Source organism: Leucoraja erinacea, chromosome 2, assembly GCF_028641065.1.
Source record: "Leucoraja erinacea ecotype New England chromosome 2, Leri_hhj_1, whole genome shotgun sequence".
Classification (NCBI taxonomy): domain Eukaryota; kingdom Metazoa; phylum Chordata; class Chondrichthyes; order Rajiformes; family Rajidae; genus Leucoraja; species Leucoraja erinaceus.
Window position 1 is genome coordinate 122,701,049 of NC_073378.1, and position 14,926 is coordinate 122,715,974.

Here is a 14,926-nt window from a genome sequence, read left to right on the forward strand (position 1 = left end):
GCAGTGGTCAGTTATTTAAGAATAAGGGATAAGCCATTTAGAACAGAGATGAGGAAATGCTTTTTCTCACAGAGAGTGATGAGTCTGTGGAATTCTCTGCCTCAGAGGACGGTGGAGGCCGGTTCTCTGGATACTTTCAAGGGAGGGCTAGATAGGGCTCTTAAAGATAGCGGAGTCAGGAGATTATGGGGAGAAGGCAGCAACGGGGTGATGATTGGGGATGATCAGCCATGATCACATTGAATGGCGGTGCTGGCTATTGTCTATTAGGTCAGTGGGTCAGTGGGCAGGGGTCATATGACGGGGGTCAGTGGGCTGGATGCTGGGCAGGGGTCAGTGGGCTGGGGAGCTCGCAGGGCAGGGGGTCAGTGGACTGTGCAGGGTGTAGAAACAATACCGCCCCCACGTACTGTCTCCACTTTGGGTGTGCAGACGTTCGGCCTGATGCTGTGCTGGGAGCAGATGCCGGACCTGCCGCAGCCTCGCACACGGATGTCGTCCACCATGATGGGCCGGTCCGGGATAACAAAGCCAAACTCCTTCAGATACCTGCAACCCAGCACACAGCCTGGTCAGCCTGGTCAGCCGGGCACATGCCCCTTGTTCGTCCCTTGTCCACCTCGCTGGGTAGCACTGGTACAGAGGGGCACTGCCCAACCCACCGCCCTGTCCCTGCCCATAGACCCACCTGTCCTTGACCAACCCACCCTGTCCCTGCCCACAGACAGACCCCCCCAGTCCCTGCCCACAAACCCCTCTGTCCCTGCCCACAGACCCCTCAGTCCCTGCCCACAGACCCCTCAGTCCCTGCCCACAGACCCCTCTGTCCCTGCCCAGACCCTGTCCCGTATCACAGAACACCCCCTCCCTGCCCAGACCTTCCCCCCCCCGACCTGCCCAGACCCCCCTCCTTGACTAACCTAGACCCTGCCCAAAGACCCCCCCCGTCCCTCCCCACAGACCTTCCCCCCCCCCCCCCCCTGTACCTGCCCAACACACCGGCCCCTAAACCCCTCTCTGCCTCCCCCCCTCCCCCCCCCCCCCCCCACCAGCTTGCCATGGTGCAGTGAGTAAGAGGGTGCTGGACGGGCCGGAGTTTGCTGACCTGCTGGTGAAGGCGGCTCGGAAGTCTCCGTGCCGACTGGACTCGGTGTCCTGGCGTGCCGGGTGCCCGCTGGCGGAGCACATGAGGGCGCAGTCTGTCCGCTCGTACCGCATGTGCAGGAAGGCCTCCGTCCCGATCTGCGACCTGCAATCAACAAGACGCCATTGGTGCGGCGAGGTGCTTCACCATCCACTCACCAGGCTGCAGGAGGGAATGGCAGGCTCGGTGACAAGGAGAGGGGCGACGTTTAAAGGAGACGTGCGGGGGCAAACATTTTACACAGAGGGTGGCGGGTGCCTGGAACGTGCTGCCAGGGGTGGTGGAGGGGGCAGAAGCAATAGTGGTGTTTAAGGTACTTTTAGATCGGCACATGGATATGCAGGGAATAGAGGGGCATGGATCACATGCAGGCAGATAAGAATTGGTCTTGGCATCAAGTTCGGCATAGACATTGTGGACCAAAGGCCTGTTCCTGTGCTGTACTACTGGTTCGGCATTAACATACCCAGGCTGGAGACTGTGGCCAGTGGTGTTCCACAGGGATTAGTTCTGGGACCACTATTGTTTGTGATATATATATATATATCATATTCTCCCCCCAGCTCACCTCTGATCTCTCACCTCACTCCCTCTTCCTCCCCACCTCCCTCCCTATACATATCCCAGCACTAATCCGTCTGAAGAAGGGTTTTGGCCCAAAACGTTGCCTATTTCCTTCGCTCCATAGATGCTGCTGCACCCACTGGGTTTCTCCAGCATTTTTGTCTACCTCCGTGTGGGACACCACTGGTCACAGTCTCCAGCCTGAAAAACACCCTCTCCACTACTCTCTGTGGGTAAGTTTATCCTGATTCTAAACAAGCAAGTCGTAAAACAGAATTAGGCCATTCGGCCCATCAAATCCACTATGCCATTCGATCATAGCTGATCTATCTTTCCCTCTCAACCAAATTCTCTTGCCCTTTCCCTGTCACCTTAGATGCTTTTGTTAATCAAGAAGCTATTAATCTCTGCTGTGACTTGGCAGCACACACACACACACACATACACAGACACGCGCGGGTACCTATGAAATCCCTGGGCGAGCAGCGCGTCCATGCACTGCTCCTCCAACGTGGTGATCCGCTGGTCCAGCAGCGGGAACGATGCCGCTCCGTACATCGCCGAGCAGGGCTCCTGCGATTCATGCACCACGTCAGCCAGTGCCAGCCCGTAGGCGGACAGCACCCCACCAAACCTGGCGGGACAGAAACGATGAATGAATGAATCTTTACTGCCACATGTGACATGTCACAGTGAAATTCTTTATATTGCATACACAAATATGCAGAGTCGGCATATATAGGGCACAGGCAGTTACAAAATATTTCATTTATTCCCCAACAGTCCCCTTTGTCCCCCTTCCCCCCCATACCAGGTTCTCCTTTGTTTCCCGCAGTGGATGGGGGGGTTGGGGGGGGGGGAGAGAGGACGAGTGAAGGGCAGTGAGGAAGGGGGGGGAGGGTGAAGTGGAGGACAGAGAGGGATCGAGTTCGAAGGGGATGGGGGAGGCAGTGAGTTGGGGGGAGAGAAGGGACATGGGGGGCACAAGGTGAGGGGAGAGAGGGGGAGCAAGTGTGTAGGGAGGGAGAAATGTTAAGGGGAGACGGATGGAGAGGGAGATAGGGGAGTGATGTGCGCGGGGGGAGAGAGTAAGTGATTGGGAAGAGAGGAAGTGAAGTAGAGGAAGTGGGAACAAGGCAAGGGGAGGGGCAGTGAGGTGGGGTAGGGAGTGGGGAGGGGAGGGAGTGGGGAGAGAGGGAGGGAGGTGGGAGGAAAGAGGGAGAGGAAGGTGGGGAGAGAGAGTGAGGTGCAGGATGGAAAGGTGGGGGTGGGGAAAGGAGGGCGAGAGAGAGTGTGTGAGATGGAGGGCTGTTGAGAGAGAGGCAGCGAGGTGTGTGGGAGAGGAAAGTGGGAGAGAGGGCAAGATGGGATGAGTGAGAGGGGCAATGTGAAAGATGGAGATGAAGCAGAGGGAGGTGCAGACGATGGAAAGAAAGACGGGCAAAGTGAGAGGAGGACTCGTAAGTAGAACAGATAGGGGGAATGAGATTACAAAAATATTAAATCACAAAGTGCCACAGAAAGACAGTGAAAAACAGACAATGAGACTAGTCAGGAGAGATGGTGAATGTAACAGGGATAGTGAGAGGGACATAGGAAGGAAACTATGCTGAGAGTGACTGGCCGTCAGTGTGGAAGATATTTGAAGAAACAAGGAACTGAAGATGTTCAAGAAGGAACTGCAGATGCTGGAAGATCGAAGGTACACAAACATGCTGGAGAAACTCAGCGGGTGCAGCAGCATCTATGGAGCGAAGGAAATAGAACTGAAGATGGTGGTTTACAAAACGGACACAGTAAGTCAGTGGGTCAGGCAGAGATTTCTGGAGGACATGGGTTGGTGTCCATGCATCCTCTTATTGAGGCCGTTTGGGCCGTGTACCTACCTGTGAATGAAGACGGTTTTCATCCCGAGGGAGCGGGCGATGGCACAGGCATGCTGCCCTCCGGCTCCCCCAAAGCAGGCCAGCACGTGGCGCGACGTGTCGTGACCCTTGGCCTGTGGTGGGAGAGCAGGAAGCACAGGGTCTCGTGTTGGCTCATGTAACAAAATGGGGCTGGGGGTGGATAGACCCTGTCAGCAGCCGCTGGGAGCTGGGTCGATGTCCCACTCCACCTCGCTCTGCTCTGCCTCGGCCAACACCACCAGCCCACATTCCACTCCCAACACAGCACGATTTGGGAACAGCTCCACCCAAGATGGCAAGAAATTGCAAAAGAATTGTGGACGCAGCCCAGACCATCACGCAAACCAACCTCCCTCCCATTGTCTCCCTCCAGACTTCACGCTGCCTCGACAAGGCCGCAAACATAATTCATGCCCAGTCTCACCCCGGTCACTTCCTCATCTCCCCTTCTCCCATCGGTCAAGAGGTACTGAGGTACAGGAGCACACCTTCAGATTCAGGGACAGTTTGTTCCCAGCTATAACCAGGTAACTGAACCATCCTATCACCAACTAGAGAACAGTCCTGAGCCACCATCAACCTCATTGGAGACCCTCAGACTATCTTTGATTGGACTTTATCTTGCACTAAACGTTATTCCCTTTATCATGTATCTGTACACTATGAACAGTTTGATTATATTCATGTATTATCTTGCTGCTGGCAGGTTAGTATGTAACAAAACGTTTTTCACTGTACCTCGGTACTGGTGACAATAAATTAAAAACTACTCTCCGTCCATCTCACCTTCTCCCCTTTCCTCCATCCTGCCCTATCTTCCACTCCTCTTGCCACCACCTACCTCTCCCTACATCTGCCCTCTACCCCAAGACATGCAGCGGACCGCTTGGAGATTGTCATGGAGCTATACAGCATGGAAACAGGCCCTTCGGCCCACCTTGTCCGTGCCAACCAATTTGGCATTCTGGGCTAGTTCCATTTGACTGCCTTTGGCCCATATCCCTCACAACCCTTCCTATCCATATATCTATCCAAACATCATCATTGTAGCTTTCTCTGGCAGCTCATTCCAGATGCAGACTACCTTTGGAGTGAAAAGGTTGTCCTTGAGGTCCCTCAGAAGTCTCTCCCCTTTCACCTTTAGCCTGTACCCTCTAGTTTTAGAAGTCTCTATCCTGGGGAAAAAGACTGTGAGCATTCACTTTATCCATGCCCCTCTTGACCTGTACACCTCAATAAAGTCACCCTACAGCCTCCAAGAAAAAGTCCCAGCCTGTCCAACCGCTCCCTATAACTCAAGCCCAGGTAACATCTTGGTGAATCTCGTCTGCACCAACCTCCCTCCCATTGTCTCCCTCCAGACTTCACGCTGCACCCTTTCCAACCTAATGATATCCTTCCTATAGCTGGTCAACCAGACCTCCACAAGGGACTCCAAGTGTGGTTTCACCAACGACTTCTACAACTGCATCATGATGTCTCAACTTTTGTACTCAATGCCCTTCCCACAAGCCCAGGTAAGATCCTGGTGAGTCTCTTCTGCACCCTTTCTAACGTTGAATCGCTTGTATGTGTTCTCCTCGGCCAAAACACCTGGCCCGGATGATGCAGTGTATATAAAACCAGGTGCCTATAGACGTAGATACATCGCTTTATCCTGCCTCTCCACTCTCCCAGATTTCTTTCTCCCCCTCCCTTCCCCGACAATTTGTCTGTAGAAGGGTCACAACACGAAACATCCCTCTCCATGACATGCTGCCTGACCTGCTGAGTTAAGGGCCTGTCCCACTTTCACGAGTTATTCACCAATTCTCCCGAGTTTTCCCCTTGATTCAAACTCGCAGAATTTTCCTAACAAGTCCGTAGGAGGTCGTAGGAGTTGGTAGATATATCGTAGCGGCCCGTTATGCCAGCCGTAGGTACTCGTGGCATCATGTAAGTCAGGATGTTTTTTCCAGCCCGATAAAAAATGTCCACGAGTAAAAAAATGGTTGGGATGAAAGAAATTGCAAATTTTTACTCGTAAGGAGGGCATCGAAATAGTCGTGGGAATTCGTAGACATACTCGTAGGAGTTCGTGAACATAGTCGTGGAAGGTCGTAGGAGTTTGTAGATTACCACGATCTTGATTTTTTTTTTTAGGTCCTTTAAACTCGGCAGAGGTTTTGAATTAAGTCGTGAAAGTGGGACAGGCCCTTGTCTCCAGCATCCTGGGTCCTAGTTTGTGTGTCTGTGCCAGCTCCAACCAGTGGTCTCACAAAGTACCTGAGTAAGAGCTCTGATTGGTCGGCACATCGACTCATTGGCCACCCGGATGAAGCCCAGGGCAACCTCTTCCAAAGTCATCTGCGATTGGCTGGGGCCCTTATCCTGGGCACGCTGCGATTGACTGGACAGGAAGTCATTGACCTGGTCCGCCATCTTCTGGAAGCCTCTAAGGGCCCCTTCCCTCCACAGCGGCTGGTCCTCCGTGGCGCCAAAGATTTTGGGGAAGTAATCCGGCAGCAGGCGTCCTAGGCAAAGGTTGGCGTCGGTCACGGTGAGCGGACCTCCTGGAGGAACAAGACCACCGGACTGTCAGTCTTAGCGGCAGGGGGCTCAGCACCATGCACAATGGTGACTCAACCACCACAGCTTTGGACCCTCCTCGACTGAGGTGCATAAGATCATGTGGTACATAGATAGAGACCCTAAAGCTAGAGGGCACAGACCTAAGGTGAGAGGAGAGATTAAAGAGACCATAGAAAACAAAGAAAATAGGTGCAGGAGGAGGCCATTCGGCCCTTCGAGCCAGCACTGCACTTCAGGGGTACCTTTTCACTCATAGGGTAGCCCATATCTGGAACGAGCTCAGAGAAACCTTGGAGACAGCAATTAGAAGGAATCAAAGGAGATGAGGAGCAATGTATTTACCCAGAGGGTGGTGAATCTGTGGAATCTATTGCCACAGACGGCTGTGGAGGCCAAGTCTTGGGTACTTTTAAAGCAAAGTTTGAACAGATTCTTGATTAGTACGGGTGTCAAGGGGTTATGGGGAGAAGGCAGGAGAATCGGGTTGCGAGAGATGGATCAGCCATGATTGACTCAATGGGCCGACTCAATAGATTCAATGGGCCAAATTGCCTAATTCTACTCCTATGATTTATGAACTTATAGCAGTGGATATACCAAGGATATATGAAGTTGTCATATTCCATGAAGTTGGAAAGGCTGCAGAAAAGACTCGCATGAATGTTACCAGAACCAAAACAATTACGACTTATAAAAGACACTTGGACAGATATGTGGATAGGTTTAGAGGGCTATGGGCCAAATGCAGGCAAATGGGTCTAGCCCAGAATGCTAAAGATAGACACAAAATGCTGGAGTAACTCATCGGGACAGGCAGCAAATCTAGATAGAAGGAATGGGTGACGTTTTGGATCGAGAGCCTTCTTCAGATCGAAAGTCAGAGGATAGGGAGACACAGAGATAAGGAAGGATAAGGTGTGAAAATGAGACATCAAAGAAGATTAAGCTCAAAGAAAATGTTGAATAGATCATTGTTTCCTCGGAGAAGGTGACAATGGAGCATACAGAGCATCTAATCAAGGTGACACTAAAATTGGTGTTAAACTAGGAAGGGGGAGGGATGGAGAGAGAGGGAAAGCAAGGGTTACTTGAAGTTAGAGAAGTCAATGTTCGTAATGCTGGGGTGTAAGCTGCCCAAGCGAAATATGAGGTGCTGTTCCTCCCATTTGCACTGGGCCTCACTCTGACAGCGAGAGGAATGGGAGGGAGAGTTAAAATGTTTAGCAACCGGGAGGTCAGATAGGTTTAGGCAGACTGAGCAGAGGTGTCCAGCCCAGAATGCTAGCTTGGCCAGCATGGACAAAGTGGTCCCGAGGACCAGTTTCTGTGCTGCACAGTTCGAATAACTGTACTTCCCTCTCTGGTCACTTGTGAACGTCGTAAATAGGAGCAGCAGTGGGTGAGCGGACTCTCCAGCCAGGTCCAGCATTCATCAAGGTCACGATGATCTACCTCAGCCCTGTCCCACAAATCCCTGAATGTCCAGAAACATCTCAATCTTCATTCTAATCTAAACACATTGGAGATTGTTGCAGAATAAAGAGACCTTGAGATACAGATGCATAGTTGTGTGAAAGTGGATACACAGATAGATGGGGAGGTGAAGAAGAGGTGTGACATACTAGCCTTCATTGGTCAGGGCAGTGAGTACAGGAGTCAGGCCGCCATGTAGCAGGTGTAAAAGACGTTGGTGAGACCACACCTAGTCACCCAACTATGGGAAGGATGTCATTAAGTTAGAAATGCAACAGAAAACACTTGCAATCATGTTACTGACACCTGAGGGATTGAGTTATAAGAGGAGGCGGGATAGCCTGAGACCTTTCTCCCTGGAGTGTAGGAGGCAAAGGGGTGACCTTTTAGAGGTATATAAAATCAGGTGGGGTATATTTCAAGTGAATGGTCAATATCTTTTCCCCAGGGATACAGCACAGTAGGGCCCCTTCGGTCATGACTGACCATGGGGGATGCATCGTGGTTTGCAGGTGATGTGTGGTCGGATGCCAGCCTGGGCGATGTCATATGGAGGACAGGCTGTTGCCCATGCAGCACGTCCCCCCCTCTCCATGTCGCTGATCGATCCAAAGGAACATCAGGGCCGTTACAGTTTGGCACCAGCGCCATCGCAGGAGCTACCAGAGCGAGGTTGTAGACAACGACGAACTGCCTTAGAGGCTCCAACTCCGGATTTTCTTGAGGTTTACTCCTGGAGCCTTTTCCATGACTGGATATGGCCACAAGGCAGTGGAGGTTTCAAATCAGAGTTTTCCCTCTCCTAGATGGACTGCCTTCCCAGGCTGACGAGCCCCATCTGCCCGAGACTCGTGGGGGTGGGAGCGTCTACCTTCCCGTGCAGGTCTATAGCACCTGCCCACTGCCCAGGGTGGGGATGTCTAAAACTAGAGGGCATCGGTTGAAGGTGAAAGGGTAGAGATTGAAAGGGAACCTGAGAGGCACTGTAAAGGTTTCAGCGGGTGGTGGCGGAGGCAGATATGATAGTGACATTTAAGAGGCTTTTAGATAGGCACAAGGATACGCAGAGAATGGAGGTACATGGATCACATGCAGGCAGAGGCAATCAGTTTAACTAGGCATCATGTTCAACTTGGACTACGTGTGCTGAAGGGGCTTGACTGTTCGCCTCCACTGTGGGTCTAGCAAGTGTGGTGCCCAGCAATAGGGCAGAGAGTGACAGAGTGTTGGCGACATGCAGGCTGGGCAGCCTGAGCGGCCGTGGGCGCGGAGCGTCGAGCGGGTTTATTCATGGATGCGGACGCTGACCTTTCCTGTAGCAAGTGGGACCCGGGTGGGCTCCGGCCGAGTCTGGACCAACGACAAACAGCCCTGACCTGGAAGAGGCAACGCGTCACAGAGTCAGCGGATCTGCCGAGGCACCCACATTAATGCTCACCCTCACCATGCCATCCGTGTGGGGACCAGGCCCCAAGCCCTCCGTTGTTCTTTTATACAACGTCACCCAACTCCATCTAACATGTGGATCATGTCTCAAGAAATTGTAGAGAATTGTGGACGCAGCCCAGACAATCACACAAACCAGCCTCCCTTCCATTGACTTCATCTACACCTCACGCTGCCTCGGCAAGGCCATCAGCATAATCAAGGATCAGTCACACCCCGGTCACTCCCTCTTCTCCCCTCTACCATCAGGGAAGAGGTACAGAAGTGTGAAAAACGCAGACCTCCAGATTCAGGGACAGTTTCTTCCCAGCTGTCATCAGGCAACTGAACGGTCCTCTCATCAGCTGGAATGAGGTCCTGACCTCCCATCTACCTCGTTGTAGACCCTTGAACTATCTTTAATCAGACTTTTATCTTGCACTGATCTTTAATCAGACTTTATCCACTATCTATGCACTGTGGAAAGCTAGATTGTAATAGTGTAGTCTTCTTTGACTGGATAGCACAGAATGCTATATTTAAGAGGGAGTAGCTATATTTAAGAGGGAGTTAGATGTGGCCCTTGTGGCTAAGGGGATCAGGGGGTATGGAGAGAAGGCAGGTACGGGACACTGAGTTGGATGATCAGCCATGATCATATTGAATGGCGGTGCAGGCTCGAAGGGCCGAATGGCCTACTCCTGCACCTAATTTCTATGTTTCTATGTTTCTAATGAAAAGCTTTTCACTGTATCTCAGTGCATGTGACAACAATAATAAACTAAACTATGTGTACAGGCAGAGGAGATTAGTTTAACTTGGCATCATGTTGACACAGACATTGTGGGCCGAAGGGCCTGAACGTGTGCTGTATTGTTTGTTGTGTGTTGTGTAGGAAGGAACTGCAGATGCTGGTATAAACCGGATATAAACATGAAAAAGCTAGAGTAACTCAGCTGGACTGGCAGCGTCTCTGGAGAGAAGGAATGGTTGACCTTCAGTCTCAAGAAGGGTCTCGACCCATTCCCCCTCTCCAGAGATGCTGCCTGTCCCGCTGAGTTACTCCAGCTTTTTGTGTCGATCTGTTGTGTGTTGTATTTGACAATGCCCCATCTGCCTGGGCTCAGGTAGCTGGGCTATCCAGAAGAGCGGCTGGCTGTGCTATCTTCCTCTCCCCTTGGCCAGTCAGCATTGGCACCTCCCATCAAGTCAGCAAGACGAGAGGGCCAGTCATCGATTTCAGGAAGCGAGATGGAGAACATGCCCCAGTCAGCATCAATGGTGCCGGTGGAGATGGTGGAGAAGTCAAGGCACGTCACTTTTATTTCTATAGCACATTTTTAAAATAACTCTCGTTGACCAAAGTGCTTTACATTGGTGGAGGTACTAACGTTATACAACAGTGGTTCATAGATTAAGTACATACATAAATACATACATATAGCCCTCCCTCAGAGGACATCAAGAAAGGCTTGAGAATAAAGATGAGTTTTAAGTCTCGACTTAAAAGAGTCGATGGAGGGGGCAGTTCTGATGGGGTGAGGGATGCTGTTCCACAGTCTAGGAGCTGCAACCGCAAAGGCGCGGTCGCCCCTGAGCTTATGCCCAGACCGCGGGATGGTCAGTAACCCCAAGTCGGCCGATCTGAGGAACCTGGAGGTGGTGTGGTGGGTAAGCAGACTTTTGATGTAGGTGGTGGCAAGCCCATTAAGGGCTTTGTAAACATAAAGAAGGATCTTGAAATTTATTCGGAACCGCACAGGGAGCCAGTGGAGAGGGGCCAGTATTGGGGTGATGTGGTCCCTTTTTCGGGTGCCCGTCAGGAGTCTCACTGCAGCGTTTCGGACCAGTTGCAGGTGGGACAGGATAGATTGGCTTCAAGTTCCTAGGCATAGATATCACCAATGATTTGTCCTAGATCAACCACTCTGATGCATGCCCAAGAAAGCCTCTAATTCTTCATTAGATTAAGGAAGTTCGGCATGTCTCCAACAACTCTCGCTGACCTACAGATGCACTGTAGAAAGCATCCTAACGCGATGTATCACAATTTAGTCATAGAGTAATAGTTTGGGAACAGCTCTGCCAAAGACTGTAAGGAATTGTAGATTGTTTATGGATGTAGTCCAGTCCATCACACATGCCAGACTCCCCACCGTTTACACTTCATGCTGCCTTGGGAAAGCAGCCAACATAATCAAGGACCACTCATACCCCAGTCATTCACTCTTCTCCCCTCTCCCATCAGGCAAAAGATATAAAAGCTTGGAAGTTGGTACCACAAAAGTACTGGAGTAACTCAGCTGGTCAGGCAGCATCTCTGGAAGACATGGATGGGTGACATTTTGGGTTGAGACCCTGGAGAAGCTGTGGTTGAATCATTGCTGACTGCCAGCAGGAAGCACATTTCAGATCACAATTTCACACAGAGGGCGGTGGGTGTAAGGAATGAGCTACCAGAGGAGGTAGTTGATGCAGGGATTATAATAACATTTAGAAGTCATTTGGACAAGGACATGGACAGTTTTAGAGGGCTATGGGCCAAACACAGGTAGGTGGGACTAGTGTCGATGGGGCATCTTGGTGGATCCATCTGGATGGGTTGGGCAGGAGAGTTTCCATGCTGAATGACTATACCGGTCTATAATTCTATGCCAATACACCATTTCCCCATGTCTCAAGACGGTTCTGACCTGAAACATGTCTATCAATGTCTTCCAAAAATGTTGCCTGATCTGATGAGTTACTCCAGCACTCTGTGCCCCCTTTTACAGTTTGATTTGACTGGATAACACGCAAAGAATGAACCAATGTGAATACAATTAGCTTTACACTCGAGGAACACCTTGGGTTGGACTGTTTATCAAACAGCGAAGGGCTTCAGGTGGCCCAGCCGGTGGTCTCAGACTCGGGAGGCGTTGCGTGGAGGTTTGGGGGGGGGGGTGGGCTTCACCTGCCGAACGTACCTGAAGGAGAGCATGGAGCCGCCGCCTGCCGCCACCGTGTTGATGTCGAGCTGCGGCGCCTGGATGGTGATTCCCGCCGTGGTGGCCTCGAAGACGTGTTCAAACTCACCCGCGTACCGGCTCACATCCGTCGACGTGCCTGAAAGAGGGGCGGGGGGGAAGGAGGAGGACAGAAGGTGAGTCTGGCGGGATTATACAGTCAGCACCTCAATAGACGGGGGGAGATAGAGGAATGGATATGTGGACAAGATTATTGATGGTACACAAAAAAGCTGGAGAAATTCAGCGGGTGCAGCAGCATCTATGGAGCGAAGGAAATAGGCAACGTTTCGGGCCAAAACCCTTCTTCAGACTGATAGGGGGTAGCGGGAAGAAGGAAGCAAAAAGGAGGAGGATCCCGCTTGCTGAGGGATGGGAGGAGACAGCCCGAGGGCGGAGGAAGGGGAGGAGACAGCAAGGGCTAACAAAATTGGGAGAATTCAATGTTCATGCCCGCAGGATGCAGACTCCCCAAGCGGAATATGAGGTGCTGTTCCTCCAATTTCCGGTGTTGCTCACTCTGGCCATGGAGGAGACCCAGGACAGAGAGGTCGGACGGGGAATGGGAGGGGGAGTTGAAGTGCTGAGCCACCGGGAGGTCAGGTAGGTTCTTGCGCACCGAGCGGAGGTGTTCGGCGAAACGATCGCCCAACCTCCGCTTAGTCTCACCGATGTCTCACAGTCTAACCGATGTCTTAGTCTCACAGATTATTGATGGGTCCGATGGGTTTATTCGGTCGGCCCACCCAATAGACATTGGGAGATAGAGGAGCAGAGAGGTGGACAGATTATTGATAGGTCTGACAGGATTACACAGTAGGCCACTCAAAAGCCAGCAGGAGATAGATATGTAGACAACATATTGATGGGTGTGATGGGCCTATACCACAGGCCTCCCAATAGCCAACGGGAGATAGAGGAACAGATAAGTAGAGAGATTATTGGTGGGTCTGACGGGATTGTACTGTAGGCTTCCCACTTGCTATCAGGAGATAGTGGAGCAGATATGTAAACAGATTACGGATGGGTCTGATGGGATTATGCTCTCAGCCCCCCAACAGCCAGCAGGAGATAGAGGAACAAATATGTGGTCATATTATTGCTGGGTCTGGTGGGATTGTATTGTAGATTCCCCAATAGCCAGCAGGAGAGTGAAGAACAGACGTGTAGATAGATAATGAGCGAGCCTGATGGGATTGTACAATAGGCCTGCAATAGACAGCGAGAGACAGAGGAGCAAATATGCAGGCAGATTAGGGAAAGATGCCAAAGAAACAGGGCTATTTCAGTAGGTGACTTTAACCTCCCCAGTACTGACTGAGACTGTGCCAAAGGGATTTACTGAAACAGTATGTGGATAGTCCAACTCGAGGAGGGACCACCCTGGAACTTGTGGAGTGAAACGAGTCTGGTCGGGTGACTGATGTTCCAGTGGAGGAGTATCTTGGGAACTGTTTCACAAAACGATAAGTTTAAAAATAATTATTAATAAGCATTTGGCCCTTGGGGGAAGGAACAAAATTGAAGTAAGGCAGATTTCAGCTTTATTAGGCAGGAGTTTAGGAGAGTAAATTGGGAACAGTTGTTATTGTGCAAGTCCACATCTGTCATGTGGGAGTTGTTTAAAGACCAGCTGATTAGAGTTCAGGACCGGCATGTTCCAGTAAGGAGGAAGGACAGCGATGGCACGATAAGGGAACCTTGGTCAACCAGGGTCATCTAAGATTCCCATTGGGATGTTGAATGTACAGGGAAAATATAGGAGTCAAGTAGTCAAGTTACAGCTATATACATATTGGTTCGACTGCATGTGCAGTTCTGGTCACCCATTGCAGGAAGGTTGTGGACCTTTCAAGAGGCTGCAGAAGAGATTTACAAAAGAGCACTCCCTGGATTAAAGAGCATTAGCTATCAGAAGAGTTTGGACAAACTTGAATTGTTTTCTCTGGAATATCGGAGGTTAAGGGAAGATCTGATTGGAGTTGATAATATTATGAAGCATAGGTAGGGTGGATAGTCAGAACACTTTTCCCAGGGTGGAAATATCAAAAGAATAGAGGGCAAAACTTGAAGATGAAATAGGAGAGGGTGGAATTGATGGGCGGGGCGTATTTTTAACACATAGGGCCAAGAGGGTGCCTAGATCGCACTGCCTTGGGTGTTGATAAAGGCAGATACAATAGGTGGGCATGTGGAAATAGCAGGGAATGGAGGGATATGGATCGCAGAGGACATTAGTTTACCTTGGCGTCATGTTCAGCACAGACTTTGTGGACCCTAAGGGCCTGTTTCTGTGCTGCTCTGTTCTATGTTCTAACATGATAATCCGAGGGAGATACAGCAGATAATTCCACAGATGAGGAACATATGAAAATTAAATAATGAAATAACAACAGAGTATATGGGAACACAGTTTAATTCCAGGGGAAGAGGCAGGTGAAAACAGGGAATAACCTCAGGAACTCAGGATAGTTCCGGGGAGGTCCGTGCTGTATGACTCCCATGACATTGGAGACAGACACAAAATGCTGGAGTACCTCAGCGGGACAGGCAGCATCTCTGGAGAAAACAAACAGGTGACGTTTCGGGTTGAGAGTCAGGGGCTAGGCAAATGAGAGTTCCATGACATTGGTCTTTGTCTGTGGAACTGACGCTCTGTAATGTTGAGAACTATATTCTGCACCCTGTATCTTCCCCTTTGCTCTAACTACTGGTACTTGAGTTTGACTTGATGGTATTGATGAGTAGTATATATCTGATGTATTTGATGGCATGTGAAACACAGCTTTTCATTGTACCCTGGTACACGTGACAATAAGAAACCTAGACGTGCCGGA

General features: G+C 50.7%; 1 protein-coding gene across 4 annotated transcripts in view; it reads right to left on the reverse strand.

The window, feature by feature from the left end:
* Positions 1-14,926, reverse strand: part of oplah (5-oxoprolinase, ATP-hydrolysing) — a 54,057-nt gene that overhangs the window by 27,232 nt on the left and 11,899 nt on the right. For all 4 annotated transcript variants that reach the window (XM_055664837.1, XM_055664845.1, XM_055664853.1 and 1 more), the window contains 7 exons: positions 12,051-12,189; positions 8,968-9,035; positions 5,881-6,167; positions 3,595-3,707; positions 2,172-2,342; positions 1,106-1,249; positions 411-549 (listed from right to left, as the gene is read on the reverse strand). In XM_055664837.1, coding sequence (XP_055520812.1) covers positions 411-549; positions 1,106-1,249; positions 2,172-2,342; positions 3,595-3,707; positions 5,881-6,167; positions 8,968-9,035; positions 12,051-12,189 — 1,061 coding nt within the window. The remainder of the gene's footprint in view (positions 1-410; positions 550-1,105; positions 1,250-2,171; positions 2,343-3,594; positions 3,708-5,880; positions 6,168-8,967; positions 9,036-12,050; positions 12,190-14,926) is intronic.